General features: G+C 38.8%; 5 protein-coding genes across 6 annotated transcripts in view; 1 reads left to right on the top strand and 4 right to left on the bottom strand.

Moving 5' to 3' along the window:
* The window catches only part of LOC135675947 (1,4-alpha-glucan-branching enzyme 1, chloroplastic/amyloplastic-like), a 30,021-nt gene extending 16,854 nt beyond the window's left edge, over nt 1-13,167 (bottom strand). The window contains exons 1-8 of the mRNA XM_065186615.1: nt 12,825-13,167; nt 10,460-10,599; nt 9,851-10,080; nt 9,169-9,267; nt 5,328-5,370; nt 4,353-4,412; nt 3,705-3,785; nt 172-288 (exon numbers count right to left, since the gene is read on the bottom strand). Coding sequence (XP_065042687.1) covers nt 172-288; nt 3,705-3,785; nt 4,353-4,412; nt 5,328-5,370; nt 9,169-9,267; nt 9,851-10,080; nt 10,460-10,599; nt 12,825-12,969 — 915 coding nt within the window. The 5' untranslated portion in view covers nt 12,970-13,167. The remainder of the gene's footprint in view (nt 1-171; nt 289-3,704; nt 3,786-4,352; nt 4,413-5,327; nt 5,371-9,168; nt 9,268-9,850; nt 10,081-10,459; nt 10,600-12,824) is intronic.
* Nucleotides 13,168-14,011: 844 nt separating this feature from the next.
* On the bottom strand, nt 14,012-16,631 carry LOC103987217 (large ribosomal subunit protein P2A-like). 2 transcript variants are annotated; one of them, XM_065186617.1, is made up of 4 exons: nt 16,531-16,631; nt 15,259-15,347; nt 14,462-14,697; nt 14,012-14,277 (listed from the first exon to the last, which is right to left on the bottom strand). In XM_065186617.1, the coding sequence occupies exons 2-4, from the start codon at nt 15,344-15,346 to the stop codon at nt 14,251-14,253; spliced, it is 351 nt and encodes a 116-aa protein (XP_065042689.1). In that variant the 5' UTR covers nt 15,347; nt 16,531-16,631; the 3' UTR covers nt 14,012-14,250. The 2 variants fall into 2 exon arrangements, with proteins under 2 accessions (XP_065042689.1, XP_065042688.1); XM_065186616.1 differs by having other exon boundaries at nt 16,423-16,585.
* Nucleotides 16,632-18,405: 1,774 nt separating this feature from the next.
* LOC135677673 (copper transport protein ATX1-like) lies at nt 18,406-20,722 on the bottom strand. Its single transcript, XM_065190043.1, has 3 exons — nt 20,567-20,722; nt 19,018-19,093; nt 18,406-18,708 (listed from the first exon to the last, which is right to left on the bottom strand). Exons 1-3 carry the CDS (start codon nt 20,654-20,656, stop codon nt 18,536-18,538), a joined length of 339 nt encoding a protein of 112 aa, XP_065046115.1. The 5' UTR covers nt 20,657-20,722; the 3' UTR covers nt 18,406-18,535.
* Nucleotides 20,723-21,795: 1,073 nt separating this feature from the next.
* On the top strand, nt 21,796-22,956 carry LOC135677672 (uncharacterized). Its single transcript, XM_065190042.1, has 2 exons — nt 21,796-22,015; nt 22,089-22,956. Exons 1-2 carry the CDS (start codon nt 21,811-21,813, stop codon nt 22,856-22,858), a joined length of 975 nt encoding a protein of 324 aa, XP_065046114.1. The 5' UTR covers nt 21,796-21,810; the 3' UTR covers nt 22,859-22,956.
* Nucleotides 22,957-25,341: 2,385 nt separating this feature from the next.
* LOC135675946 (cytochrome P450 94C1-like) lies at nt 25,342-27,089 on the bottom strand. The gene has a single exon (XM_065186614.1). The coding sequence runs from the start codon at nt 27,061-27,063 to the stop codon at nt 25,540-25,542; it is 1,524 nt and encodes a 507-aa protein (XP_065042686.1). The 5' UTR covers nt 27,064-27,089; the 3' UTR covers nt 25,342-25,539.
* Between the last annotated feature and the right edge of the window lie 337 nt (nt 27,090-27,426).

Genomic DNA, 27,426 nt, shown 5'->3' with positions numbered 1-27,426 from the left:
ATGCACGATTGACCTTTATCCAACCAAGCAAGAGTTTATCAATCCCATGAGATAGAAGCAACTATAGAAGTAATCACATTAGTGTAAAGAGAATTGAATATGTAAACAGCCATACCAGTTATTTTTTAAAAATGCTAATGATCAAGCACAGCAGAAAATAACATGCCATACCTCTTCAGGTGGATCATAGTATATTCCGTTATATGGTATTTCACCTGGGGCCTGTACAGAATATTTGATCCAAGCAGGAATGGAATCTTTGATGCCAGATGGAGTGTCCATGCGTATCTATCATGTATTTAACTTTTAATTACTGACAATTCATAAATGTGTTCTACATATTTGTGAATTCAATATACTGACTAGAACTTAACATGTAGCATGATCAAGAAGCACATAAAAGAAAGAACAATATACTTATCCTTCTGACATTTCAGTACATGAAATTAAAACAATTGCAAAAGATGCTCTAAGAGAAGAAACTATCTCTATCATGACATTATGTGCTCTCATCTTGTTCTTCTTAATAATCTAAAAACTAAGGACGCAACAATGCTTTTTCTTAATAATGGCTCAAATATGGTTCTGCATTTATTGATAACTGTAATAACTTTGAAAATTAAAGCATAAATATCCCAGATTTCTTACAATCAAATCATGGTTTAAATGATTAAAGTTTGTCGAAGGAAATCATAAATAATATATCATATTTTGTTGAGCCATTAGAGTTCAGCCTTCTGAGTTCTAAAATTTTATACAGCTAATGTTAATATTTACTGGTATATCTGGAGCGGTATAAATTACAATGAAGATTTGAAGGTAGCTGAGAGAGGAAGATTTACTGTGAAGAATGAGATCACTAATTTGTTATGGGACCAATGTGCAAACTGAATATATTATCTGCGAAGCCAGCAAGTGTTTCAAGGTTTTCAATTATAACCATCTAGCAAAGATCTATAATGCCATGGCAACTTCAATTGTCAGTACTGCTGTACAAAGAAGTAATATGCCACGGTGGGGCATTAAAGACTATTACCATTGGGTCTGTTGTAAACAGAGATTCTGCCTTGTTTGCAGCTGAAATTGAATTGCCCGTTTTGGCAGTCATCTTTAGATAAAGTCAACTTCAACACCCAGGAGACCTTTAACTTGTGATTCATGAATGAACTCAGCTAACTAAACTTAGATGTGGTGATTCAATAGCAATTTAAATAGCCAATAGGTTGCCAGACATGTTAACAAAACAGTATTGATGAACAAGTAGAACCAAGTAAATTCATCTCCTAGCAAATGCCCAATGCTGCTAAGATCAATGTGGAGTCCTTTAAAACATCACCTGAACTGACCTTTAAAGGGTTCCTAAAAGAATTTTCTTATTCGAGCTAGAATGATATTAAGACTTGAACACGACACACTCCTACAGTCCTGAAGAAGATAAAAGACATGACAAGGACAGAATAATAGGAATAAATAGCCTCCTCAATGTAGCACTAGCATGTTTATAAACTTGCCAAATTTAGAAAATAATGAAGGTGTCTTATCAAGTGGAACCTAAGTACGTTTCTGGTAAACCTCTAACTGTCAAAATTAAAGTTGAGGATTCAATGTCTGTGTTTAATTGTCTGCCATATTTAGAAAATAATGAAGGAGCCCTGGAGTCCAAGACACCACCTAGAAAAATGGCTATTTGCTAGAATAAGAATTTTCAAGTGGATCCTAAGTATATTATTGGTGAACCCTCTAATTGCCAAAATTGAAGTTAAGGATTCGACATCTGTGCATGATATGCTCCTTGACGTAGCTTAGGGTGAGGAAAGCCTCAATATTATCCATAAGGCCTCCACAAAGTGTAAAGTTACTTACCAGATGCTTGAAAAGTTAATAACCAATATCAAAAGATCCATATTGTATGAATGCTTTTTAACGTAATCTAGATTTTATGTTAGGGAAATGATATCAAAAGCTCCAATAAGCAAACATCCTTTTGAAATCCATTAGGGAAATGATAATTCCTAAATTTAGCATCATTAGCACATATTGGATGATATTTCCAGTTTGAGCTCGATCCATATCAAGGACCAAGGAAATCTGTTATGCCTAGACCGGTACAAAATGGGTGGTATGTATTGGTTCAGGCATAGACCTATACATGGACTGTCCCGTTTTGGGTAATCTGATCCAAATCAGTATAAAAAAAAAAAAAACTAAAAAAGGGATGCATGGAACACTGTCGTTCGCCACCGCCTGTCTCCCAGGTATGCTCTCTCCTATTCTTCTCCTCCTCCTCTTCTTCCTTCTTCCTCCTCCCTCCTTTTCTTCCACCACCTCTTTTTATTTTTCTTTCTCCTTCCTCCTCCATTGTGCCTTCCTCTTCTCCTTCTTCTTCATCCTCGAAACACCAATATGTACCAGTGTACTGGTACCGACTGCTACATTCCGGTCCAGCTAGCGACTGGTATGGGTCTGGTACACAATATGACAGTCCTTGACAATGACCAGCCCATTACTCATGGTTCCAATCCAGTATGGTACTTTCTGTCTAGTAAACCTATTGAGCCAGGCTTACCACTCAGTTTCTCGCCATTATAAGGCCTCAACAGGGAGGGAAGCCCAGTTAATTTTTTTTGTTTAGGAACCCCATTGGCTCTCCCTCCCTCTCTCATACTCGCCTCACTCATGCAGTTTGCTACCACCCACCCGCTCGCCAATCCACGCCACTCGCTGATCCACCAGCTTGTCTGATACTTCTCCTTCTCCTCTCCTCTTATTCTCCTCAAACTCCTACCTTCCTAATACTACAATATGTAGCAGCATACCAGACCCATACTTGTCCACACATGGACTGATATGGATCTGGTACCAAAACTTCAAACCATGCTGGGAACATCCCATCTCACCGTTGTGTTCCTAACCTTAACATCCATCTCCATTCCCAACCGTCCTTCCCGTTGTTACACACCCACTCCCCTTGATCAGACCTACTGAGTACTGAATATTAAGCATTGGTTCATTTTTCATTTTAAACATGCCTTCAAATCCCCCCTCCCCCAACAGCATACATGCACACTCTTCTTCTCCTTTTCTTCTTCTCTCTCTATGAATCAACTCATAGTTGAGTGCTTTAAAAAGGATATTTCGCTTTGGAAATCTGAAGTTTCCTATGACTTCTAGTAGGTAACAATCTGTAGAAACTCAGTAACCTAGTATACAACAGTGAAGTAACATTGTTATATAATAAAGCTAACAGGAACATCAAGTTCATACCGAATTTCTTTTTTTACTTTATAATAGCATTTAGTAGACAAATATAAGCCTATTGTGTTGACAGATAAAGGCGCATGAAAGGACAAGCCACTAGTCCATGGAGCCAAGAGCACGTGAAAGTCCAAGAATTCAAATGTCATCTTCATGCCATGTATATTGGCTGATATTTACCATGCCAAGGCAAACGTGCATGGGCCATGGCCATGCCAGCGGCACAGGAGGCATAATAGGATAAGCTTACTGTGGCTCATGCCTGTTTCATGGTGTGTAAGTCATGGATGAGTCATGTGTCCACAAACAACTTATTGGCACACTCTTGGCATAGTGCACGAACATATGCCAGAACATGAATTCCATGATATTAATGTTTGTAAAAATGAAGAGAAAAGAACTTGTCACATATTAATTAACACATCCAACCAAAGTTTGAAGGAACAAACCTTTACACGTGAGCCATGAGGAATAGGTGGTGAGCCATCTGCATGATTAGGTAGAAAGACCTCCCAAACACCATACTCATTCTAAACATAATTAATAAATATTAGTCACCAGATAAAACTAGAAAAATGTTGTACATATGTGAACCAACATCTAAACTGTTTTCAGCAAGAAAGTGCCATGAAATTACTGTTCATATGGAACGTGCATATAATCCAGATAATGGGTATTCATGTTCATCAATCAACAGAAGGGGGAAAGACATCTAAAATGTTATCCCTAAAATTTCAAACAAATGAGATGTTGCAGGTATCAGCAGAACATCAATGATAAGCTCTAACTCTCTAGTATGATTTAGCTGGTTTCAGCATTTGAAGAACCAGTATAGATAACTTTTTAGTACAAACTAGGTGCTGTTTGCCATTTTCAACCACGATAAAAGACCTGAATGATAAAGAAGGTAAAGTATCTCACATATCATCTCTTAGCAGATTTCTCAGCTATATCAAAAATTAGTTTAAACACAAAAACATGAACAAAAAGACTGCATAGTACTTTACATGAAGTTATAAAGTGTTATAAATCAATCTACAACAGACAGCACAATTTCAACCCAAACAGAAAAGAAATATCAGGACAGATGATCATACCTGGGTCATGACATTTGTGTTGGGGTTCCAATTGTTGAAGTCACCAATGAGTGTCGCCCACTGAAAACCAAAACCAAGCATTTAATTCTTGAAGACACTGAGGTGTACAGAAAATTTAATGAAAGCTGAAGTACTTAAGTTTAACTGTTTAAGCATGCAGGAGTGAGACAGCTAGCTAACAACCAGCAAGAAAGTTTGTTACTTTGTTTATTCAATTTGATCATTGAAATATGATCCGATGGAAAAAGAAATAGTGAGATTCTTTCTTCCAGCTTTTACGTTATGGAACACAAAATAGAAACTTCTGGTATTACAAAGAATTCCCAAGAATTACAAAGACTTTGCCTGTTAGTAAGGTTTACTCGCGATATGTAAGGCATAAACATTAGCTAGACACAGATAGGGTCATCATCCCTCAAGCACAAACAATCATTGTAGTAGAAAAAAAAAAACTAGGGCTTCTATTATTTTTATAAATAATAAAATTTACTTTCATTATAAATATAGACTTTATCTACAAAGTTCAGTATCAAAAGCAAAAGGTAAACTATAGACTATAGAAAAGACATTAGAATTGAATTTAATCACTAATTCAATGGCTTCCATACTCTCTTCCACCAACATATGCCTAAACTAGGACTTGAACAACTCGACTTAGAATGCAGACCAGAAACCTAATGGAGAAACACCATAGATGATCAACCCAAAAGTTGCACAAAGCTTGAAAACTAGATGACCAATTCCTGGACATATTTAACACCAATAAAAAGGACTAGCATGGCATGATTGCTCTCGCATCAGTAGTCTTCACAAATGCATCTAATCTTATTATGGCATACTACATAAATACAAGTGCCATAATTTATCTAACAAACCTGAGCAGGCAATTTTCTGACAGTTGATTGTATGTATAAAGGCAGCAAGGCACTAATGTGCAAAACCTAGAAGATGGATATAACCAAAAAAGTTACCAACCTTTGCTCCTGGGGCCCATTCTTGATAAGTGACACCACTAGCACTGGAAATTGAACAAGTGCAATTTCACTATCATAGACAAAATATTTAGATATTTCTAGTTTGAAAAAGACCAAAATATTAAATCAATATAACAATATGAATATCAACTCAAATAACGATACCATGAGATATTAAAAGATAAACCATTATGTCCCTATTGAGACATCTGATTAACTAGTACATTATTGCACAAGTAGTCGGTCTCAGATTCGAGTCCACATCCACATGTGAGCGTCTTATACGTTAGTTGATGTAATGAAAATTTCTTCCAATTAAAAAAAATAAACCAACATAACCTTGGTACAGGATCTTCCACTAGGGTGTCAAAAGAAGGAAAAGAAGTATATATACAAGCAATTACAGAAAGTCTTTTGGTTTTTGTTATAATTTCCTGCGGCATAGAGAGTTTTATGACTTCATAACAGAGTCGAAAGTTACAAGGGCATAAATGTGCACTTGCAATTAAACAGAGTAAATCATCCATTTTTCTTCTTTGATCATTAAGTCAACTTTTGGGATGCACAACCTACAGTCATCATGTGGGACTATTGATATATACCTATACCAAGCAACCAAGAAAGGAGTGCACGAGGATTCAAATCATGTGCATGAAACCATCAACTAGAATAACATCATCAAGAAATAACATCCTCCATAAAGATCTATCCTGTATATGTCTAGTATGTTCATCCAATACGTTTGTGAAAAGGTAAAGACTTAAATTGGACTACTGATATATACCTATACTGATAGAAAACTCAGGAAATACACTTCTTACTTTTCTACAACAAGTGAATACATTATCATACATACCTTTTGTGACATTAATATAATTAGTAGATGTATCTTTCTTGTATAAAATCCATCATAGTAAATCTTTTGCGACTCTATCATATGCACTTTCATAAATAAAAATCATATGTAAATTTTGCTTGTAAATATGTGTATAACAAGATGCAAGCAAATCATAATTTTCCTTTATTTAAGAACTGAACCAGTCTGAAATATTAATGTGCCATTAGATGCCGAACACGACTGTTTTCTTCTAATACTATTAATTACAACATCGACTTTGTTGATATGTACAATCAACAAAAAAATAATATGATGTTTCTCTTAATTACTTCCAAGGAATATTTTCTCCATGCATTTTCACTGGAATTTATAATTAGTATGATCTTAGTGTACGGATATTCTGTTTGAACGTATAGCCATAGTCATGTACCTTGTTTATTCTGGTTTTATGATTTATATAGGGTATGTTTCTTTTAATACTATTAATCACAACTGACTTTGTTGTTATGTATAATCAACAAAAGATAATATGATGGTTATCTTAATTCCTTCCGAAGAATATTTTCTCCATATGATTTCACTGGGATTTATAATTAGTATGATCTTAATGTATGGATATTCTGTTTTGAACATATAGCTCCATTAGTATGATCTATATACACTAAAGTTATCTCAAAATGAGCAAGGACACCTCCAATGTGTTAATTGATTAATTAAAATAAATCTCCAAATAAAAGTGTTTTCGACAAAGTTCAAATAAACAACATATTATATCCACTTATTATTACATGAAATGAATCCCATATACATATATATAGAAGAATACAATGTAATATGTGTGCCAAGTCATGGAAATGACATGATATCAGAAAGATATCTATCTATATAGAAGAACACACTTTAATATGTGTGTCAAGCCATCTATCTATGTACATGTCCAAACAGCGAATAGATACCAGAAAGGTAATAGGACCAAGCAAGCTTAGCAAGAACCTAGTGATATTATTTAATCATGATAACAAAACAAGGATTACAAAATCTAAACACAAAAAAAATCTACAAGCGACAGAATGGGCAAAAAAAGGAAGTGAAAGTACCAAAATAGATAACCTCCATTTCTAAGTTATAATTCTCCAATTCCAAGGCATGAACCATCTCATAGAAGCCTTTAGTAAGTCTCAAGGAATTTACTATCCAAAAACTTTTGTTACATACATAAATATCTATTATATAAATAAAATCTATAGTAATATGTTTCTCTCCGAATACACTAAATCTATTCCAGATGAATCTCTTTCCCTATAAGCCTCTATTCTAAGAGTTCCAAACCATGGATCTTAGTCAATTAGTGCCTTAAAAGTGGATCAAGTAGAGGCCTCCTTTCCTTATAGTACTAGGGATCCAGAACTCAATTTAGCTGCAACTCACAAATAAAGGATCCCATTTGGTGCCATCTCATGATGTAATAATCGATCAATAATTTCTTCAAGTTTTTGGATTGTAAATAACAAAGTAATAGAGTAAAGGATAAAGAATGAGGGCAGATAAAATACTACAATAGAAACAGATGAGAAATAGGAGGATGTTCACACTCAAGACAAGACCCTTAGACAAAGAAAAGATGCACAAGACTTTTATTTATAGACAGACTCTTGGTTATTTTGTCATTTGCCAAACTAGAAATTTGAGCCCAGGGAAGATACGGCAGCCCAATGCACAAGGCACCACCAATGCGGGGACAAAGGAGAGCCAATGTCACAGCCTTATTCCTGTGAGAAAAGAGACTGCTCTCATTGATCGATAAGACTCCTAACAAATATTTGGTTGCTGCATTTTAAAGCCTAATTTGTCGCATAGTTTAAGACTTTGAGTAACTAATCAATTTCAGGCTCCCATTTTTTGGTCCAGATGTCTTAGGCCTTAGTGATCCACGTGTAAATTGATTCAGAGTTCGAAATAGGCCTTAGCAACTGATGGCAAGTCGAATTGGGTGAAGGTCATAGGGTCTTCACTCTTCGGATCATCATAGGACCTACATTTGAGCCCAAATTATTTATATGGTGTGCTTGTTTTTTTAAAAGCTGAGAAGCATGCTGACTTTTGCCTCAGTCAAGTTTAAGTAGGAGGTGACCGTAGTACATTTCTTACATGCAAACCTAGCTGTTCAAATCCTTGATTACCAACTCTTCCACCCCAAATACAATCCCCCAATGTACCTATGTGATTCTACTAATGCCAACACCAGTGTAGCATTGTCACATAGGGAAAGTACAAGTAGAGAAACTCACCCCTTGATCCTTGCTTTTTATCTAGATTGCAGCCACTATCCACACCACCTTGACCACACCACTTATCGATGCTCCTTGAACTCTGAGCCTTCATTTCACCTAGATTTGTATGCCCTCACACTCCAGTTTTACTCGTGGGCTTGCCTTGTTATTGAGAATCTTCATTTTGGCATATGTCCACCATGTCATTGATATCCTGCAAATCAACTAACCCATCATGCAATCCTCACCCCCATGGTCCAACTTATCATACCACCCACCACACCATTTTCACTGGCCAAGATCCTACTCCATACTAGCCCCTTTTCACTATGTTGCATTCAGCCCAAAAATTGTCACATAAAAAAAATTATAAATATAAGATGAGCATGTTTATCAACTGGAAGAAGTTAACCACTTTGGGATTAGAAAGATAGTGGTGATGAAAGAGGAACAGAACATAAATGACTTTATCATATCTTGGTTTGGTTGCTGTCAATGAAAGAAAATTACGAAATAAGCTATCAGCGGGCATCACTAAGATGATAATAAATAAGAAAATTATGAATAGAAGGACAGATGACAGAAACAATCTATAAACTAGATATTAGACTACTGAAGACAAGAACATAGATACAAATGAGAAGTTCAAATCAAGAATGATAACTTTGTCGCACAGCGAGGTGAGGGACAAGGGAACATAGCTTTTGTAGGAATATATATAGCCAGATGCATACCTGCGTTTGAAGCCAAACTTCTCATAGCCACGAGAAAATGCATCCAAACTACCTTCATACTGATCAATCATCTCGCGCATTTTCTTGTACTGGTTATATCTGCAATCAAACATTAGAACAGATTCCTTTCCAAACTTAAGTTCTTAAATTTAACAGTGACATAGATAGGCAGGAAGAAAAAGGAAGAAGCATAATTCACTTCTGTAAAGACACGTGACATAATTTTATGAAAAACAAAAGGAAAACAACAACCACATTTTAGCTGGAAAATTTTGAAAGCAGACAAGTGATTGATCAATCTTGTACATTACTCAACATACCTAGCTTGTCATGCTTAAGCTATCCAATATATTTATCAGCATTAAAACATTCAATCTATAAGTCATTTCAGCACTCATTTTGCAAAATATCATAATTATTATTTTTTGGTCTTCAGAAAAATCTGTGCCAAAGATCTAATGCCAGAAAAGCCCAGAAAAAGTTATGCTCTAAATCCAAGTTTGCTGTTTAAGATAAAAGCATGTAAATTCTCACTCAACATGTAGTGCAGTTGATTTTCTAAAAGTTGGCACAAAGAAGTACACAGTAACACTGAAAAAATATGTTTCCCAAAACAATTGTAGTCATAAAATATCATTCCCTCATTAAAAATAACTAAAAAAAGTGACATATAGAAACCTACCGGTAATCAAGATGTGATCGATGACCCTTTAACAATGGGTCGATTTCATAAATTCTTCGTCCGCTACCAGGTGGAGGAACACATCTTAGTTTTTCCTCAACATCCTCAACCCTTTCTTTGGCTTGAGAAGAATTTGTGCCTTTGTCACCTTCACTTGTACTTTCTGCACCAGTAAGTTCGGAGGCAGTGGATGTCTGCCCTGCATCTGGCTCAACCTTGTCCTCAAAGGACTTATAGATCAGGTTATTAATTGCAAAATTAGGTTTATTGCTTAGGCTATTTAGGCACTATAAAAAAGCCCATTCCAGGCACAAAAATAGATAAGGAAAAAGAATCATGTTAAACTTAGTGGCTTTATTGTTTGTAAACAATTCAACCTACAACTAAATGAGACACCATAACAATGACACCAACGAAAAATTGAAAAATATGATATAAAAAGATTCCATGCGACTATGTGAGACATATGCTTTCTCAAAATAGTGATTTTGAGGTCACAAAAGCCGCTGAATGAATGAAGATAAGCCTATTCTATGATGCTTTCTCAACATAGTGATTTTGGGGTCACAAACCAATTGAATGAATGAAGATAAGCCTATTCTATGATACCTGCAGATTACTTGATGCAGCTTCAGTGTTTGAGGTCGGAAGAGTAGAAGATGGCACATCATCACTTTCAGTACCTGGAACTAGCACTTTGCCGGTTGCAGAAACAGTTGTATATGCAGGGTCAGCATCAGAAGAACTTCCTGCGGTTATTTTCCCAAAAAGAGACACCTGATAAGCATTAAAAGAAAGAAAAATAACCACTTAAGGTGGCAAAAGCTAAGATGAGAACCAATGATCCAGCAAAACACAATCTGTCTGGATATGATAGATGGATCAATAAGAGACTAAATTAAATCCTATGTAATATTAAGCTAAATCATTTAATTTGATCACACCATTAGACCTTCAAAAGTCCAAAAAAACAACTGTAGCTGCAATGCTCAAAAATAATGCTACAATTTCTCAGAGCATGAAAACAGTAAGCCACGTAGCACTCACTTTATTATTCTTATGCAATAGAACAGACCCTCTTCAGCATCTCTTTTGTTATTAATCATTCTAGAAAGTGAAAACTAAAATTTACAAGCAGTAACTCCAACAGATTCATATGAGTGACTCCAACAATTCCATACAAATGGCTCCAACAAACAAAGATTCTTCAAGGCTGAACTTTTTCATGAAATCAATCCCAAATGATGGATTCAATATTCATTTCAAATTTGGCACTAAATATAACCAATTGGATAACCATCTTCCAGAAGATAGTCTTATTTCAATTGTCATCAAAACTATCTACCATGGGGAGCCAGAAAAGATGGAGGAGTATTAGCATTCCTCTCCTTCAATCCTGGATAAAAGAAGACGAAGTTACTTTCTTGCAGGCAAGACTCATCAACTTCTCTTCCTATAGGGACATTAATGCAGAATTGGTAGTGCAAAAAGGGCATTTTTACTAGTCTTGAATTTTTGTACCATGCAGTTCCATGGAACCATCAATTTCAACATAATCGATCTTGTTTGGTACTTTGGTTGCAAAAGCCATAGCCCAAGAATCAATCAGAAATGATATAATTCTCTGCAAACTTGATGTTCTACAAGCCCTTACATCATATGACAAAACAAAATTTTAATAATCTTTTCCACATAACTTCATCATTCCTCTTATTTCAAACTTAATCTAAACCATCAGAATAGATAATGTGCTTCCATCCTCAAGTATCTTTCTGCAGAAAGTAATCCAAATTCCCACGTTAGTACAAGTTGTAGCCATGTGAGGAATACTCTTATTTCATATTTTCTACTCATCAGAGTAGTTCTTTTGCTTCCATCCTCAAGTATATTTCCACCGAAAATTATCGAGATTTCCTGCATCAGAACAAGTTGTAGCCACTGTCATGAGGAATGTCTTGGACCTATCAAGGTATTTCTATCTATGTTATTCACTAAAACTTTATTGCTTCCCTACAGATCAGATACCCCAAAATTGAGATGTTTCTTTGCCATCTCTAAGTATTTAACTTTTGCCTAAAATGTGTAGGAAAAAAGTATTTTTCACCCAGTCCATATGGGGGAGCTCTCCGAAATGCCACAATGAAACTTCTGCAGCTTTCTGACCAATCATTTGCCAGGAGGAGAAGTGATCTGTGCTTTCTACTATCTGCAACAACATGGCCATAAAGCTCCCACTTGATATCATTTCTTAGATGAAACCATCAAAATCTAGATCAAAACAACTAACTCAAAAGCTGGAACATGCTACCTCTTCTTTTCTGTAAAACATCTTAATTGTTATCTGAATCCACTGATATCATACTAGGAAAAAAAGAACGGATGCACTTGGTAATTCCACTAAGGCCACATAATCCTCCATGCAAGAACCAAACTTGTTGTCACAAGTCAATTCTCAAACCTCCGAAAGAGACTCTCACATCTAATGATTTTGTAACATGAGGCATCAATGGCCAAAGAAAGCTGAAAAAAAGGGAACGAAAATGTCAAAACTGTCACAATATACTCCCCAAAACTGTCAAAATGCCTCGCCAACTTGGATTCCGTACATGTTGCCTAGAAACACAATTTCGCAGTCCTTGTACTATTACTACCGATATCGACGGACCTCCTCATTCTTGCATAGAACGTAGTAACAACAACAAATATCGAATGTGATCTAAATCAAGGAGAAACTGCAAATACAATGTACATATGGAACTTCATAATTAGAAAGCTACCAGACAAATGCGATCAAGATCAAAGCAGAACAGCCGCGAAAGCGAGAGAGAACGAGAAGTGAACAGAGGAAAGGATCGAACAGAAACGCACTATAGAGGACCAGAACAATCTTTGCATCATCAGAGTCGAAATCAAAAGATCGTACGCCGGTGATAACACGAAGCAAGCACACACCAAAAAAGGAGAAAGAGCTCACCAAGAAACGGCACCTTGATCGGCTTTCTTGACAGGAAAGCGAGATCGGCGGCCCTCCTCCCCTGCTCGGCCTGGAATCCCGATCGCGCAGACAGCCGCGACGTCCGCACGGTGGGGAGCCGGATCCCCGCGAGGGTGAAGGCCATCGCCCAAGAACCCTTTCACCTCTACAGGGATTTCGCGAGCGAGGATGACAGTCTGGGGTCGATGTGACGGAGATGAGAGAGTAGAGCAGCAGGGCGTGAGCAGTGAACAAGAGAGAGAGAGAGAGAGAGAGAAGTGTGGCGGATCCCAATGCGGTGCAGGGAAAGGGGGGCTTCTTGTTATGGTTTGTTTGGTTGTTTTCGTATGGAACTGAGGCGGGTGATCCGCGTGGGGCGGAGAGGTGCATGGAGATGGGAACTGGGCCCCAGCGGACGTGTCGTTTAATACAGGAGGGGAACGAGGCCGCGTCAGCAAAACTGGCGAAGGCGGGGGGTGAGGAATGAACGGTTTTGCTTGCTTTCTCCAGATTCAGCTGCCCCACACTGTAAAGGCCGTTCACTTTTTTCTCATTTTATTTATTTATTTTCGAAAATACGTTAATGTCACATTCTATATATTTTCTTATGCAAAATCTCTTATTATATCAAATATTAAATAAATAAAAATTGAAGAGTCTAAGTAAAAACACCTTTTTTTTTGTGGTGGTGCCTTTTGGTCCGTTCGAATACCGCACGTACCTCATGAACAAAAAGCTGGTCGATTCGTCTCATCTCGACCGTTCATCGATCGCCCATGGGCCCAATCGCACCTCAATCTGTGTGAACCGAAATCGTTGAAGGCCGTCCGTTCGTGCTTTGAGATTCTTACTTTGGTGAAAGGTTGACGACCCTCCATCGAAGTTGCGATATGTGACTGAACCCTCCATCCTAGTTGCCAATCAGTGAGGTAAGGTGGTATATTGATCTGCATCCGACAAGTGGTCACCATATGATCGTCCGACGTTGATGTATTCGTCTCCATCTGCAACAATCATTATAACTAGGCACCAGGCATGCTAAAACATAAACTGCGTAAACAAAGATAGGACCACTGATATCTATCGACATGGCTTTGCGTATCAACAGAAACTAGAGAAGCGAGGCACAACTACATGCTTGAAATCTCCGTAAAGAAATGTGGTTACCTTGGACCGCCTACCCGGCATACAAAACACAAGTATATTCAATGAAGCTAAATCTCAATCAAACTCCTAACAAGTTTGTCGACTTGAGTGAAGCAGAAATATAACCGAGAAATATGTTGAGGAACAAAATTCGAGATCATGATGGAATTTTTTTGGGAAAATAAACAACAAACATCAAAGCTGAAGCTTCAATGCAGATTGATTTTTCCCTAATTACTGCACCAAAAACAGCAGCTTCTGCTGGACTACAGTAGACCAATCAGTCGAACAAGCTAAAGCCCATGTCCTGCACAAATGCGATTAGAGCACAATCAGTCAATCAAATAATAAGGCTGGAAAGGAAAGGTTTGTCAAAAAAACAAAGGTATCATCCAGAGATAAGTCGATTACTGCATCTATAGCCAAGGTGTTTCCAGCCAAAAGGACTGACCATTAGAAACTCTGCAGTTAAATCATAAAAAGTAACTTACATCATCTGATTCTTCCTTCTCTTCTACCTTTTCCTCTTTCTTTGGTTCAGCAACTGCAGGGGCTGCAGAAGCACCACCACCACCTCCAGCAATTGCAGCAACTGCAACAGCACCGCCACCACCACAAGGCACTGAGGCGATCTTGTCTCTCCCAGTAGCAATAAGTTCCGTCAAGTCATTACCATGGACTTGGGACAAGAGAAGCTCAATCTTTTTTTCATCAACATCAGCACCAACTGGAATCAAATAAGTTGTATTTACTGCATTTAATATATGAATTTCTGAACCCTTAAATTTTATCACTGAAGTTTATTCCTCAAGCTCAATGGTTACAGCTAGTTAAACACCTCATATGTTATTGGTAGCCAAGTGGTGACGGAGAGGGACCCCTTTGAAAAAAATTACCTGTTCAATTTTTCTATCAAAAAAATTATCTTCGAAAACACAACAGGTCTATGGCATCTCAAGACCCACGTGGACCCAAGCCATTTGGTAATATATTCAAATTTGAGAGTAATTAAGTATATAGAACCTGAAGGTATTTTACACCATCAGTTCATTCAAATAAAGAATGCTTTGATGCATTTAATAATGTATTATGCAGTAAAACAAACAAAGACAACAACACTCCTAATATTATTGTTCGGCTTGGTCATAGTAAACTTTAATATTTCAAATTAAAGGGTAATAATTTATTACGTCACAGACATGACAAAGTATATTACAAACTTGGTTGTCAATGTGTAAAAATGACAGAATCCAATGGAAGTACATAAGGAGAAGGAAGCCGACTAAACCTGATTCCAAAATAGACTTCAAGTCATCACCAGTAGGACTAATGTTTCCACCAAGGACAGCAAGTAAATAAGCAGCAATGACCTTCATCCTGATGAAAAAAAAACAAATCTTTGACAAAATGAGCATTACAAAAAACAATTAGCTCACAAATAAAGCATATTCAAGGAAACACACATAGCCTAGTTCCTTCTTAAAATTTAAAAAAAAAAAAGGAAACACACAATGGATCATCTAAATAAAGCACATTACAAAAAACAACAAAAATTAGCAGAAATAACAAGAGCATGATTCTAATTGTATAAAAGAAAATAGGAGATACAAGAAACCTTATGAGAATTAGTGTTGACTCATCCCTTGCAGATACAAGAAACACTAAATATAATAAGTGTGCAAATATGCAAACTTCAAAAGATAGGAAGTGTGAGAAAACTTGGAGCACTGTTCTCTAGATTCATTCCTTGTGGTTTGCCGACAACACATATCCTGCTAAAAACTTTCACCATTATCACCCCCTTAACATCACAGCATTGCTTTAAGACTTCAAATTTATCTCCATCAGCTCCAATCTCTGCAATTCTTTTAGAAATTAATTGAGATAGGTGTACTAAATCCCCATTTCTGACTTCTTTTTAAAACAATAATGTGAAGATCTGAAGTGTGCTATGTACCCAGAGGGGAAAGGTTAGACCTGACCACGATTCGATTCGAATCGGAACCGAACCGGGCCGGAACCGAAACAAAATTAGCCCGGCAGTTTGCCGATTCCAAACCAAACCGGAACCAGCCAAGTGCAGTTCGGTTCCGATTCCAAGTTAATATGTACTACAGTGCGTGTTAAACTTAGCATGTCAAGAATCAAATCCGATTCTGAATACAACGCAATGTCATTCTCTCCAAGAATCGCATCACTGAATGCTACGGCATACGCGCAAACATTGTTGCACAAATATATGCACAAAGCAATTAGTGTAACAACTTCTTCTCCAACGGGAACAGGTGCCTAAAAGGTGGAGCAGACATCTAGTGAGCAATCTTAGAACATGAGCATTACCTTGCTAATTGAAGTTCTCAAATGCGATAATATATAACCCTATGAACAAAGATTATAATCATCTAACATAAGGAAACGGACGAAACAACAAAAGAGGGTGGGGTGCACCAACCTCGCCCTACAATGGAGCAAAAATAAACCGAAAGTAGAGACGAATCGACGCACAGTCGGTGAACCACGTTGCGAATGGAGATAAAGACCAAGTTCGAGGAATAATTACTTAGGGTTGCGAAATCCGCCGCAGCGATTAGGGAGTAAGCTTTTCCTAGGGTTTTCTGGCGGGAGAATGGGAGCCGAACAGAGGCGAGCGGTATATAGAAAACGCAGGAAGCCTCCGCATGTTGATTGTTGATGTCATCAGGGCCGTCAGTAGCCCATCAAGCGGCTGATTCGACGAAAAGGCTTGTGAATGTGACTTCCAACTATAATAGAATTTTAGATGCTTTATGTGTACCATGACATAGAGTAATTTGGACACGCATTTAATATTAATTTTCATTTGATTAAAATTAAATTTTTTAGCATTATTTCACCAAAAATAACTAACTCATTTTAACATAAAATAAATTCAAGATATCAATTTATTTTTAATTATTTAAATTTAGGAATTATGTTAACTTTCTACATCATTTATATATATTTTATCAAAAAAAATATCATTTGGCTTGTCACCATATCCAAATCCAATTCCATCGTATATTTGATTATGATAATAATATTTATCTTAGCTCATTATTCCACCTACAAAACATCCCCATAAATAAGGCTAATTATAACCCCTATAGTTAGACTTTTTTTTTTTTTTTTGGCATCTTAGTCTCTAAATATAAAAAAATTATATTATAATCTCTATGGTTATAAAAATAAAATATCTAGTTTTTTTTTATCTTAACGTCATTGGTTTTATTGATGGAAGCACGAAAACGATGAACAAAAAGATAATTTTAATATCTTAGTTACGTTTTTGATGAAAACGGACAATAATATCGCTATGGCCACAAATGATTGTTATGGATTATGAGGGAGAACGATAACGAGAGGTGAGATGATAATGCAGATGTTCTGCATTTGTATCGACACTGACATATGCGCTAATCGGCAACTATATTGACACCGACATAATTATCGAGCGACGAATGGGTTGCTCGACATATGCATCGATAACGACATAGATACAAATGAAAAGCTTAGCTCAATTTCTGCATCTGCATTGACGTCGATAATAATACAGGGAAGGATGGCGGTACTCGGCATATTCATCAACATCATCATCGACGCAAATGTTGATACAAAGCGATGCCGCTCTGTATCTATGTCAGTGCCAACAATGATGCGGGGAAGGGCAACCCCATTCTATATCTACGTCGATGCTAATGCAGATGTTGAGCGACACTCTGCATATGCATTTGTGTCAGCATCGATGCAATTGCCGAGCGACACTAACGTAGATGCATAGCATCAACATTTGCATCGTCACCTCACTTCTCATTGTTGTTTTCCCTCCTCATCCATAATAATTATCCGTGACCCTTGCGGTGTGGTTGTCCGCCACTACTAAAAACACAATTAGAACATTTAAATTATCTTTTTACTTTTTATTTTGGTACTTCCATCGATAAAACGGATGATGTTATATTAAATGAAACTAAATGTTTCACTTTCATAACTATAAAGATTCCAATATAAATTTTTTAATTTTAAAACTTGAGATAATAAAAAGATCTAACTACATGAATAATCTATAATTAACCCCTAATGATTGAATTATAAACAATTTACATAGGAAAATTTTCATGTTCCTTAATAATCAAATCGAACTCCGAACTCAGTAAGTCCTGCATCAACCAAATATGATCTCGTGGACGCTCAATAACACATTCCAAAACGTATTTTAACTAGTTAATGACACTTTTGTTATTGATTGAATACACATCCCATGCTAATAGAATTTTTTGGCCTATACTTCAGCAAACTTCGCAAGAAAACATTCTGCAAATGTTTTTTGGAGAGGTAATTCGCTTCTAAATACCCTCTACTAACATTTGATAATCTAAAGTAACCTTTTTTTTTCCAAAAAAAAAAACTCCATCAGATATGTCACAATTGATCCGATAACACTCGGTAACACAGCATGCAATTGATCATAGTCGCACAAGAGTCAACGTTATAAAAGGTCACACCATATAAGAAAACAAGAGTTCTTTAAACAGGCAAACATTTAGCCGTCATGCAGTGTTGGTATCGGCAGAGGAAGTAGATTCCTTGGTTTCAGGTTCAGCTTCCCAAAAGGAAGTCTTTTTGCCTGTTTTTGAAACAGTTTGAAGAACAGCTTCCGGTTTTACGTTGCCTTTGACGGTCACTTTCTGCTCCTTCAGATCCACATCGAAGGATTCAACACCTGAAATTAACGACAAAGATGCATATGTATCCATCAAGCTCGTTCAAGGAATGCTCAAAGCATATGTAGATTGGAGACATTGTCATAACTGATCTTTGTTGAACCAAGTGAAGGACTTGCAACAGGAAATTAACTTTCGTGGATCATGGAAATTTACATCATAGCAGCACTAGTTGCAATTAGGCCATGGTGTTGAACATTGCAGTTAATCAGAAAGCGTTCAGTTTTTCCTTTTAGTCAACACCATGATCTCCTAAAAAAGTCAAAGATATTGAAATAGCATAAAGTCAAAAAGAGCATTAAGGTGACCTTCCATTTTGGTGAGAACTCTTTTAACAGCCCCAACGCAACCTTCACATGACATACCAACCTTGAGCACAACAGTCTGTAAAATAGTATCGCAACAATTTTGCTATCGTTAGATATATTAGACATCAACTAAAAGAGCCACTAGAGATTTACATTTTACATTTCAAAACAGCTATCTTCTGCCTAATGAAACTGTAAAATACAGATAGTATGAAGATTTGAGGGCCAAATTCAAAGGAGAAAAAGAGGAAGAAAGTCAGACTTATCAATGTGACACACAGATGCAACCGATGAAATATGCAGAAGAGATTATAAACAATTTCTTCATTTCAATGGAAATTTTGCTTATACAGAAGATATTTAAAAACTCTTCTATTTTTTCAAAGGCATAGACTTAAGAAGCAAGTAAAAAGTATCAAACTTGATTCATAAGGATCTAATCCTTGGCACAAATTTTTGATAAATGTGTTGTTCAAATGGCTACAGTTTCAAAGTTTAAGCGACACATAAGTGCATTTTTCAACGATACTAAGGTTAGGTCTCGCATACACAATCCTAAAGTGTGATACCACAAAATAGTATCACTTGCATTCAATTCACAAGACTATGCTATGGTCTGTGGCAGCAATCTACAGAATAAAATTTAGATTCTCCAAATGTCAACTTTTGAAATGCAGCAAGATAATATGGCATGGTATCATCATTCATAAGAATGGGCTTACAGAAAAAATAAACAAAAGAATAAGAATACAATCGGAACATTAGAGAAATTGGGCATCATGATCAAAGCTTATCCTACCTTATTATGGAACAGTTATTCCTGGAACAAGGAGCTCAACACTTTGTAGTTATTCCTGTTTTCAACTTGGCTTTTTATGTTGTTGAGTTATTCCAAACCAAGAGGAGTCTCACATCAGAATTGTAAGTATCTTCTTATTCATGCTAGAGTGGCCTTCAAAGATATCGAAAATATTTCTTGAAGCTAAATCTATTTAACCTCTTCTACAATACAAGAACTGCATTATCCTATCCGCATGTTTTCTAATGGTAAAGAAGAACACAAACTAATCTCAATCAACCTATAGTTAGATAACACTCTCAAACACAGTTGCGGATGAACCAATAATATTCATGTATTTCATCCCTTTATTCCCTGCATGAACCTGATAGCTTTTCCTCTTCATCGTCTGCAACATTTCATGTTCTATGCATTAAGCCGGTCATCGAAGAGGGATCCAAGTGAAACACGGATACAAGTCATATACATCATAACCTAATAAATCGTTTCAACCATACCAACTGTTTCATGCCTAAACCATTAGATCCAGGAAGCATAAAAATAGAACACTGTGATAAGCAGACGTAGGGATTCAATTGAACCCATCCACGAAGAGATCGCACTGCAAGGAGAAGGATTCTCCCAAACATATCATCTCAGCAACAGAGCGAAAGATAGAAAGCAATTCATACAAGGTCTATGAAATCGATCGCAGAGAAATCCATCATCCTAAGCGTATTCTATTCTTTAATTCAGACGTCAGATCAATACCTCGGCCATGGGCGCAAAGGGGGAGGAGATCTCTGAGGCGACGCAGAAGTCCACGGATTCGGTCGGAGACTTCGGGCTTCCCGAGGACATTATATTCAACGAGGAAAAAGGAGCAATTTTGTAGCGGAAGGCTGGGCGATTTGGGGGAGGGTGGGACCAGGGTCGGTCCCAAGGGCGGTGCGGCATTCCTGCAAATACGAAGTCTCTTTAATGGCAATTTCGTAAATAAGAATCTTTATCAAATCACTGTTATCACTAATAATAATTAATATATAATTTTTTTGCTATTTTTCTTATAATAAATTATGAATTTAAACAAATTATAGTATTAACTCTGAACTAAACTAAACATATATCTTAACAACAACAACAAAAATCCATAATTAAAATTTATAATTTTATTATTATCATTATTATTATTGTAATAGTATTACATTTCAGATTAAGTACTTTCCTCGTGTGCAGAGATTCGTGCTCTCTCGGCGTGCAAGCTAAGTCAACATAGAGGAACACCCGAGAGTAGACCAATTAGATCCGTCGTTGATTCGATTTACTGGATTCACAACAACCGTTGGATCCAGTCGACGATGAAAAGAAATGACTGCAAAATTCCACCTTCGATTAACATAATTAACATCAAAGTTGACTTGCATTCATTTTGACTACTTCGAATCCACTCCGCATTGTTTACTAATGTTTTCGATTGAAATCCGAAGGTAAATTAATGAAGCTTCGCTTGCCTTTTGATTGCCGAGATCTAATCTCCCAGTCGGCATCTAATTAATGGATCGAGAACATGAGCCCTTGTCTTCTGGTGCCGATGCCTTTGTCTATATTGCTTTCTTCTTCCTTGATCTGTGCTTGTCCCAACCCGATAACGAAGGGTCAAGCTTCATGGATCCAATGAAGTTGACGTGAATTATTGCATGCCGCAGAGTGTGCCTGCCAAAGTTAGAACAATATAATTCCATGATCATCAAGAAGAGTGAGAAGTACATCGACCTTAACTATGTGGCCGACCTCATCAAGATTCCCACACCCACGGTTCCGACAGCGTAGGATGGCTGAAGCCCAAACACGCCACACGTGATTGGATCCGCACGCTTCGGGCACGTCACATGCAATGTCTTCTTACCTCCGTTGGCTCATCAAGTCAACCCCTGTGCCCGTCGCACGTTTCGTGCCTATAAAAAGGCCATCGAGATCACCATCTCGACACACCGCCAGCTACTAAATCATCTCCGATGGCACGAGCGCAGCTGGCTCTGCTTGTGGTCTGCTCTCTCGTCCTCGCCCTGACCGTCGCCGGTCAGAGGCCTCCCAAGTACCGCAAGCTGGTGAGGTGCAACTCCCCGCAACTCTACCGGAAGTGCAAGGGCTTCATGTACTGCCCCGCCCGTTGCCCTCGCTCGTGCTACGTCGACTGCGCAACCTGCAAGCCGATGTGCGGTAAGCAAGCGGCACTCGATTTTTGTTTCCATCGTGTTGGAAGATTACTTAGTTTGTCGTCCTCCGGTTGCAGTTTGTAACGCTCCCGGCGCGGTGTGCGGCGACCCGCGCTTCATCGGCGGCGACGGCATCACCTTCTACTTCCACGGCAGGAAGAACCAGGACTTCTGCCTGTTCTCCGACTCCGGCCTCCACATCAACGCCCACTTCATCGGAAAGCGAGACCCGACCATGACCAGGGACTTCACCTGGGTCCAGGCCATCGCCCTCCTCTTGGACGACCACCGCCTCTACGTCGGAGCTCAAAAGACTGCCGCATGGGATGACGCGGTCGACCGCCTCATGATCACATTCGACGGCCAGCGAGTGCAGATCCCGACTAAGGAAGGCGCCAAATGGCAGCCATCTTCCGCCCGGGCCGTGTCCATCGTCCGAACGAGCACCGCGAACGCGGTCACGGTCGAGGTGGAAGGCAAGCTCAAGATCACCCTCAACGCGGTGCCGATCACGGAGGAAGAATCCAGGGTGCACAGCTACGGGGTGACCAAGGACGACTGCATCGCCCACTTGGAGCTGGGCTTCAAGTTCTACTCCCCCAGCCCCGACGTGCATGGGGTGCTCGGTCAGACCTACAGGGAGGACTACGTGAGCCGGGTGGACGTGACCAAGAAGATGCCAGTGATGGGAGGCGCAGACAAGTTCTTTGTCTCCGATATGTTCTCCGCCGACTGCGCCGTGTCAAGCTTCGACCGCGAAGCAGGCGGCATCGCCATGGCCGTGGAGCACGAGGACGTCAAGTGCAGCAGCGGCATGGGCGGCCGTGGCATCGTCTGCAAGAAATAAGCACGCGTGCAGCGTATGAACCACGTATCATAACGCATGTAGTACGTGCCAAGTACGCGAATAACGATGATATGAGTCGAACTATCGTATCTATGCAACCTCTATGTGGATCAAATAATTGAATTATCATTTTATAATTATCCAAATTAAATGTAATAATCTGGATACATTAATATAAGATACAGTGCTCTGATCATATTTAATAAGGACATGACACGTGGATTTCATAACGTTGGAGCCCAATTCAAATTATTAGTTGGATGAATTTTCGAAAAAAAAATTATATCTTTTTCGATTTTTCTATAAAAGCACTTTAAGTTTTAAAATTCTCAAACAACACTTCTTTTTTTTTCTTTTAACATAATACATAGGACATCTTTTTTCCTTTCTTTTCTTATAGACTGATCAATAGGGTAAATTAGTTCAATCATAATATATTTACACTGTGTTATGATATTTTTTTAGTAATAATATAAAAATACTATAATGCTATATAAAAACACCATAACATAGTGTTTTTTACAAATTTTATAAAATTACTATGTTTATAATATTTTTAATAATATCAAAAAACACTATAATGCGGTACAAAAATACTGTGTTATAATAATACTAGGAAAATATCGTAACGTAGTATAAAAATATTATAACATAATATATAAATACATTATATTATTTTTATAATATTACTAAAAACATTATAATGCATTGTAAAAACACTATAGTTCATCCTCGAGATATTTTTCTTTTCAAAATTAAAAAAAAGAGATGTTTTAAATGTTAGGTAAAAAAGAGCGTCGTTTGAGAATTCTAAAAATAAGATATGCTTCTCGAAAAACCCTAAAATGATATTTTTCTTTTTTAAAAAAAATTACCATAGAGTTTTTGTACAAATTTTATAAAAAATATTATGTTTATAATATTTTCAATAATATCAAAAAACACTATAATGTAGTACAAAAATACTATGTCATAATAATACTAGGAATATTATAACTAAATATATAAATACGCTATAATATTTTATAATATTATTAAAAATATTATAATATAGTGTAAAAATTATTGTAGTTCATCCTATGGACCGATCCAAAAGAAAAATAAGAAAAAGAGAGAAAAAAAATTATAGGTAGCTCGGGGTATTTCATATGTTACGAGGTAATAGATAACATCGTTCGATAATTCTAAAAATGATAGGTGTTTATCGGGAAAAAAAACTCAAAATGATAATTTTTTTTCTTAGAGTATATATATTGTATTTCATTAGCGTAGACAAAAAAAAAAAAATATGAGTACTGTATATGGAAGTGTATATCAACTGGTGCAAGGGATACCAAAAATTTAGCTATGATATTATTGGAAGAAATGCGACCCATCTTAAAGTGGAGAATTTAAATTTATCATGAGAAAATTATGTTTTTGTTTTCTTTTATTAGGAACCAAGTAAAATGTTAAATGCCAGCTGAAGTCAAGAATTGGACTTGAGAAGCTTCTTCCAAGGATTGACGTGGTTTGTCGACCATTTCAAGGATCCTTTTGCAGAGACCGGCATTGCAGACACACTGTTCTTCCTTTGTTTTCCGCGAGTCCATGCGACTACAGCGGCCGCGAAAGGTCCACGACAGTGAGTTGATGCGCATCGGCTGTCAGGTCTCGCCAAAGAACAAAAGCACGCGAAAGAAGAAAGCTTCAATGTAGGCTGTAATAGTCTCTCTAGAATTCCTTCTAATAGTAAATAAACACGTTTCAAATGCTTCACAGTCGAGTGTTTGTCTGATCTTTCAAGTTTCTGACCCTTATTATTTTATTTTTATACTAAAAAGCTAAATTATATATTTTTTAGATGATTCATCTTTTCGATATATGTCGTTTATTCGTCCACTTGAGATTGGATAAAGTTAAGAATATTCGTTTTTGATACTTAATAATATCAATGAAAATCCATCACGATCGGAGCCCTGAGTATAATCGATATTCATTTGATACTTCAATCCAAAAGAGTTATATTATCGAGCAAAGACAGCTCGAAACGCAAATGATAATAATAATAATAATAATAATAATAGTTTTTTCTTATCGACTATTACAGGGGTGCATCCGAAGAGAGTTTGATGGATCAAATAGGAATTTTTTTTTTTTGAGATAATTTGAAATGAACTATTTATCTCCTATTTATCTTTATATAAACAACTGCATCAATCAAACAAGATAGCAAATCTTCTCCCCTTTTTTTATCACATAAATTTATATTTTAAAATAAAAAATATTTATTATATTAAATAACGATTTAAAATTTAAATGTATTATTTTATATACTAATGAACTCGGATATCTCAATATAGACACAACACTCAAATCGATGTGATCGTATGGAAATACGTGACGATAGAAGCCACCAATTATTTGAACTGGAATCTAATGGTGTATTGGTGATGGATCGAGGAAGGACGGATCTGATCCACTTCAGAATTAGGATCACGAGGCAACTAAACATAACTAAATTCTAAATCGATTGACTTCCATTCTCCGATTACATACATGGGATTATTTTTTTCGGCGTCTTTGCTTCTTTGGTTCTCCTGGATCTGTGCAGACTGCAGCCATGGGGGAGATGCGACGCTAAACGCCTTTCTAGGTGCGCAAAGTCCAAAGAAGACTAGGTATCCAACATCTACCGTGGCCTATGGGAGGCGGCGAGACACGCACCGGGTCACCCGAGCTGGCACTCCCCCGCTGATGGTCGCCGTCAGCCCTGGCACAAACTTGATCGTCCGGCCGCCTTGAAGTACCTTGAAGTCGAATTTGGTGACCATGGAGACGATGACGGTCTTCATCTCCACCATCGCCAGCTCCTTCCCCAGGCACACCCTCTGCCCTGCCTGGAACACCGGGTACTTGAACAGGCTCTCCGGGGTGAACACTCCGCGGCGGAGCCACCGCTCCGGCTTGAACTCCCCCCAATCCGGCCCCCATATGCTCTCCATTCTCCCCATGGCGTAAGGGTGGTAGGTCACCCTCGTGTTCCTGCTCACGAAGGTGCCGTCCGGGAGCACGTCGTCCTCGAGGCAGAACTTGGAGTCGAACTGGACCGGCGGGAACAGGCGCATGCTCTCGTAGATCGCCGCGTGCACGTAGTGCATCTCCTTCAGCCGCTCGTAGCTCACCACGTCGTCCCCGTCGCCCTTGGTGACGCTGGCGATCTCGTCGCGCATCGCCGCCGCGACGTCCGCGTGCCGCGAGAGGAGGAGGAAGAAGCTGGTGAGGCCGGAGGCGACCGCGTCGCGGCCGGCTAGGAGGAAGCTGATGACGATGTCGCGGAGGTACTTGTCCTCCTCCTCCACCGAGCCCATGAAGCGGGAGAGGAGGTCGTGGCTGGAAGCGAATCCCTGCTTCCGGCGCTGTCGTATGACCTCCTCCGCCAGCATGTTGATCATTCGGATCGCCCGCTTCAGCTCTCTCTCCGACCCCACGTTGAGCAGCCGCTTCAGCTTCCAAACCACCGGCGCCGTCGCGGTACCCCTACGCGCCGACAGCCTCGAGGCGGTGTCGAAGGCGGCCGCGAACTCCGACATGGGCATCGACAGCTCGAGGCAGCCGCGGTCGAGGCCGAAGGAGATCTTGCATATGGTGTCGAACGCGAACTTCCGGAACACGTCCTGGAGGTCCACGACGCCGTCCCCTCGGTCAGCAACAGAGGAGAGGAGCGGGAGCAGGCAGCGGCGGATCTCGTCCGACACGATGCCGAAGGCGTAGGACCTCACGGCGACGCTGCCGAGCGCGAGGCTGGCCATCTTGCGCTGGAACCGCCACGCGTCGCCGTCGACGTTGAAGATCCCCTGGCCGAGGAGGTCGCCGAGGAGGGCGGAGAAGGGCTTGCCCTTGGGGAAGTTGTCGAACCGGGTGCGGAGCATGTACTCCACGTTGGCCGGGTTGGCGGTGACGGTGTTCCCCAGCACGTGGATGTGGATGGTACCAGTGGGCGATTCCCGGAGGAGGTGCGCGTACCAGTCGCAGAGATTGTCGAACTCGGCGGCCCAGGAGGAGCTCAGGTAGGCCTCGCAAACATGACAGCTGCACCATGGGCGCTTCCTCAGCAGCAGCAGCAGCGCCGAAAACAAAACGAAGCCCACGGCGAAGGTGAAGAAGAGGAATGCGAGGTGGTTGGTCGTCATCACAGCCACCGCCACCGCCGTTGCTGCTGCCATTCTGATGAAAGTGGGAAGCAGATGGAGGGAGAGAGGCATCTCTTATAGACAGAGAGAGACAGCAGTAGGGTGGGCTAGGTTGGATGAACCCAGATATGATGGGGACAAACGAAGGGGACGGGCCGAGCTGTGTTCGTGGTGTCATCTATGACGTCTAATCGGGTTGCTCTGCTCCACTACTGTTATGGGCATACGGGCACGAGCACCTCGTGCTGCGAAAGACTTTTGTGGGCACCGCCATGTCGGCTTACATCAACGTGTCCTACGACTTTTCTCCTCCATTGTCAAATAGGTTTATCCACGTTGACTGCACGTCGATTTGATTTCTGAGGGGTTTCATTCTCTTCATTCATCAGAATTTCC

Source organism: Musa acuminata, chromosome BXJ1-6, assembly GCF_036884655.1.
Source record: "Musa acuminata AAA Group cultivar baxijiao chromosome BXJ1-6, Cavendish_Baxijiao_AAA, whole genome shotgun sequence".
Taxonomy (NCBI): Eukaryota; Viridiplantae; Streptophyta; class Magnoliopsida; order Zingiberales; family Musaceae; genus Musa; species Musa acuminata.
The sequence above is the reverse complement of the archived record's forward strand: the minus strand, read 5'-3'. Positions and strand labels throughout refer to the sequence as shown.

Coding starts and splice junctions, on each gene's coding strand:
- LOC103987217 (XM_065186617.1), bottom strand. CDS start 15,346: ATGAAGGTCATTGCTGCTTATTTACTTGCTGTCCTTGGTGGAAACATT. Junction 14,698..15,258: donor GAAGTCTATTTTGGAATCAG/GTTTAGTCGGCT, acceptor ATTTGATTCCAG/TTGGTGCTGATGTTGATGAA. Junction 14,278..14,461: donor AGAAGGAAGAATCAGATGAT/GTAAGTTACTTT, acceptor GCATTTGTGCAG/GACATGGGCTTTAGCTTGTT.
- LOC135677673 (XM_065190043.1), bottom strand. CDS start 20,656: ATGTCCTCGGGAAGCCCGAAGTCTCCGACCGAATCCGTGGACTTCTGC. Junction 19,094..20,566: donor CCTTTGCGCCCATGGCCGAG/GTATTGATCTGA, acceptor ACTATTTTACAG/ACTGTTGTGCTCAAGGTTGG. Junction 18,709..19,017: donor AGTTCTCACCAAAATGGAAG/GTCACCTTAATG, acceptor CGTTAATTTCAG/GTGTTGAATCCTTCGATGTG.
- LOC135677672 (XM_065190042.1), top strand. CDS start 21,811: ATGGCACGAGCGCAGCTGGCTCTGCTTGTGGTCTGCTCTCTCGTCCTC. Junction 22,016..22,088: donor AACCTGCAAGCCGATGTGCG/GTAAGCAAGCGG, acceptor CTCCGGTTGCAG/TTTGTAACGCTCCCGGCGCG.
- LOC135675946 (XM_065186614.1), bottom strand. CDS start 27,063: ATGGCAGCAGCAACGGCGGTGGCGGTGGCTGTGATGACGACCAACCAC.